Source organism: Dipodomys ordii, unplaced genomic scaffold (genome assembly GCF_000151885.1).
Source record: "Dipodomys ordii isolate 6190 unplaced genomic scaffold, Dord_2.0 Scaffold121, whole genome shotgun sequence".
In the NCBI taxonomy this organism is placed as follows: Eukaryota; Metazoa; Chordata; class Mammalia; order Rodentia; family Heteromyidae; genus Dipodomys; species Dipodomys ordii.
This window is the reverse complement of record NW_012267337.1, coordinates 2,241,727-2,245,611: the sequence shown is the minus strand read 5'-3', so window position 1 is coordinate 2,245,611 and position 3,885 is coordinate 2,241,727. Positions and strand designations below refer to the sequence as shown.

The 3,885-nt window shown below is 39.2% G+C and overlaps 1 protein-coding gene across 1 annotated transcript; it reads right to left on the bottom strand.

Moving 5' to 3' along the window:
* Nucleotides 1-2,497: 2,497 nt before the first annotated feature.
* LOC105995819 (olfactory receptor 4E2) lies at nt 2,498-3,429 on the bottom strand. The gene has a single exon (XM_013029684.1). The coding sequence runs from the start codon at nt 3,427-3,429 to the stop codon at nt 2,503-2,505; it is 927 nt and encodes a 308-aa protein (XP_012885138.1). The 3' UTR covers nt 2,498-2,502.
* Nucleotides 3,430-3,885: the final 456 nt, after the last annotated feature.

Here is a 3,885-nt window from a genome sequence, read left to right as displayed (position 1 = left end):
AAAAAAAACTAAGGCAATTATTTATAAATAGGAAATATTTATATTTTAGGTTTTAAGATTCAGTCTATGATCAGCTCATAACTGTTTTTCTTTTTGTTTTTTTTTTTGGTTTTCATTTTGTTTTTCAGCCTCTCTTCTTGTTTTAAAAGAATAATTTTATGGTCTAGGAATGTAGCTTAGCGGTAGAGTGCTTGACTAGCATGTATGAAGCCCTAGGTTTGATCCCTCAGTACCACATAAACAGAAAGAGCCAGAAGACGTGCTGTGGCTCAAGTGGTAGAGTGCTAGCCTTAAGCAAAAGTAACGCAGGAACAGTACCCAAGCCCTGAGTTCTAGTACCAGGACTGGCCAAAAAAAAAAAAGAGAGAGGGGCTGGGAAGGTGGCTCAGTGGTAGAGCGCTTGCCTTGCAAGCCTGAGGCCCTGGGTTCAATTCCTCAGCACCATATAAGCAAAAAGGAAAAAGCCGGAAGTGGCGCTGTGGCTCAAGTGGTAGAGCGCTAGCCTTGAGCTGAAGAGCTGAGGGATAGCGTCCAGGCCCAGAGTTCAGGCCCCACGACCGGACCCAAAAAAAAAAAAAAAAAACAATTCTCCACCTAGGTAATTATCTGAGTCATGAAATACGTATCAAAAAATAACCTCTTCATAATTTTCATAGCAATTTCTTCCTAATTATCAAATCTGGAATCATCCAAATGCTCCTCAATATTTGAAAGAAAAAACAAATTATACATATCCATAAAATGAAATATTACTCTGAATTAAAAAGGAGCAACTTATTAATACCCACAAAATGATGGGTTACTCTCAGAAACAGCAGAGAAAAAGAAGGTAGACATAAAAGAGTGCACTGTTTGTGGACCTCTGGGAGAAACCTATCTTCCCCATAGTGATGAAGTCAGTTATGGGATGCCTGGGTGGAACCAAGGATCGGCTGAAGCAAACTAGGATATGGAAAATGTTTAGGTCTTGATAGATAGGTGGTTAAACAGGTGTGTATATACTTCTGTCAAAGCATATCCAAGAATAAAATTGGTATGTCCTATGTAACATAAATTTGACCTTAATAAGGTTTCTTTTTAATATAACTTTATTATTATTATTATTAAGGTATTGTACAGAGGGGTTACTCTTCTTTCACTTTCCTGTCCCTGGCCACATAAGATTTATTTGTTTGTTTGTGCCAGTCATGGGACTTGAACTCAGGAATACAGCCACCAATGCTGTATATGTTTTGCTTTTGTTTTTGTTGTGGGGCTTGAACTCAGGGCTTAAGTGCTGTACCTGAGCTTTTTTTGTTCAAGGCTAGCACTCTACCACTTTGAGCCACAGCACCACTTCTGAATAGAGATAAGAGTGTCATGGACTTTCCTACCTGGGCTGACTTTGAACTATGAACCTAAGATCTCAGCTTCCTGAGTAGCTAGGATTACAGGCATAAGCCACTAGTGCCCAACTATGGCTTTTTTTGTTTTGTGTGTGTGTTATGTTTTTTTTTAGTTTGTTTTTTGTTCATGTTTAGACCCAGTGCTATAAATTAGGACACATAGATCTTCTTGTGTGGATTTATTTTTTTGTCAGTCATGGGGCTTGAACTCTAGGCCTTGGCGCTGTCCCTGAGCTCTTCAGCTCAAGGTAAGCACTCTACCATTTGAGCCACAGTGCCACTTCTGGTTTTCTGGTGATTTATTGGAGATAAGAGTCTCATGGACTTCCCTGCCCAGGCTGGCTTTGAACTGTGATCCTCAGATTTCAGCCTCCTGAGTAGCTAGTATTACAGAAGTGAGCCACCAGCACCCAGCTATGGTTTATTTTTAAAATAAGTTCTGAAGCTAATTATGTAACTCAATAATAGACACTTGCCTAGCATGCACAAGACCCTGTTTTTGATCTATAGCACCATAAAACAAATAAAATAATTAAAATAAAATAAATAAGTAAATAAAATTTGTAAGTAAATAAAATTAATTAATTAATTAATTAAAGGGCTATAAAGTGGGTGGAGCTGAGGACCAAAGGTTAGCATAATACTAACAGACATAATGAGAGAACCACACTAAAAACAATGAAATTTAATTCAATATAAATAATTAAAGACATATCTATTTTATTGAAAATACATTTGAAAGTATGACTGAACCTCTATCCTAAAACGTAAGTGTGATGTGTAACTTCCCAAAGGCAGTAGCCTAGAAAACAGTATAATGAACAAAGGTGTTTTTCCAAACTTGATCTATATTCCTGAAACTGAAACTGAACTGACTTCCCAAGTGGTATTCCTGTACTGGTAAAAGCTGAAGTCTTCTTGAAACTTAACTTCTTTTTCTTCTATGTTCCACTCTAATCTTCTCCTTTATTTAAATAATACTAAGTTTCTTTAGGACAGAAATTTGCCCTGCCCAAGTGCCATTTTTACCTCATGATTTTGCTCCTACTTTTGCTTTCTTATTAAGGATATGGTCAAAATTATGTCTGTAATCCTAATGTCCGGTGTGTATGTGATTTCATGAAAAAATTTGTCTCTGTCTGAGCTGTTTCATGGCAATTTTTACCTCCTCATTCCTCAAGGTGTAAATGAGAGGATTCAGCAAAGGGGTGACCATTGTGTAGAAGACAGATACCACTTTGTCCATGGACAAGCTGGTGTCTGGCCTAGTGTAAATGAAGATGCATGGCCCAAAGAAGAGAGCAACCACCATGAAGTGGGCTGAGCAGGTAGACAGAGCTTTCCGGCGCCCTTCAGCTGATTGTTTTCGAAGAGAAACCAAGATGACCGTGTAGGAAGTGACTAGAGCCAGGAAACAGGCAAGGGAGATGGTTCCACTATTGGACACAATTAATAGTCCTGTGAGGTATGTGTCTGTGCAGGCCAGCTTGATAACAGAAGGCACATCACAGAAGTAGCTATCAATAACGTTGGGGCCACAGTAGGGTAGACGAATGGTCAGGAAGGTCTGCACCAGTGAGTGAATCATGCCTCCCCACCAGAGAGCAATGACCAGCTGCACACAGAGTCTCATATTCATTACATTGGGATAGTGTAACGGAGTGCAGATAGCTACGTAACGATCATAGGCCATAATGGTCAGAAGAAAGATCTCAGCACAGGCAAAAAGATGTAGGAAGAAGAGTTGTGCAATACAGTTATCAAAGGAAATAGTTTTTCTCTCTAAAAGAAAGCCCTCCAGCATCTTAGGCACAGTAACAGATGAGTGACAGATGTCAATAAAGGACAGATTGCTCAGGAAGAAATACATGGGGGTGTGAAGACGTGGAGTGAAGACGATGGTAACCATAATGAGAATATTCCCCAAAAGGGTGAGTGCATAAGTTACTGAGAAGACTGTGAAAAACAGTATCTCCAGCACCCAGTTCTCAGTGAGCCCCAAGAAGACAAATTCAGCCACTCTTGTTTGGTTTAGAGCACCCATCCAAAGAGCTTTCCAAAAGACCTTGAAGAAGAATGAAAATCAATTTAGCTTTTAATATTCTATGAATGAAGCTAATTGAAATGATTATATACTTCTGTCTGTAATGCTTCATTACTTTTAAGCCATAAAAATAGAAATGCAACTCAATAATAGTTGTTATCACTTAAAGGTAATAAAAATATTTTTAAGCTGGGCAATGGTGGCTTATGCCTATACTCTTATCTACTCAGGAGGCTGAGATCTGAGGATTGTGGCTCAAAGCCAACCTGGGCAGGAAAGTCACGAGACTCTTATCTCCAATTAACCACCAGAAAAACCTGATGTGGAGCTGTGGCCCAAAGTGGTAGAGCACTAGCCTTCAGTAAAAAGGCTCAGGGACAGTGCGCAGGCCCTGAGTTCAAGCCCCCTGACCAACAACAACAAAGAAAAAACCTTTTAATAGTTGTTATCATATAC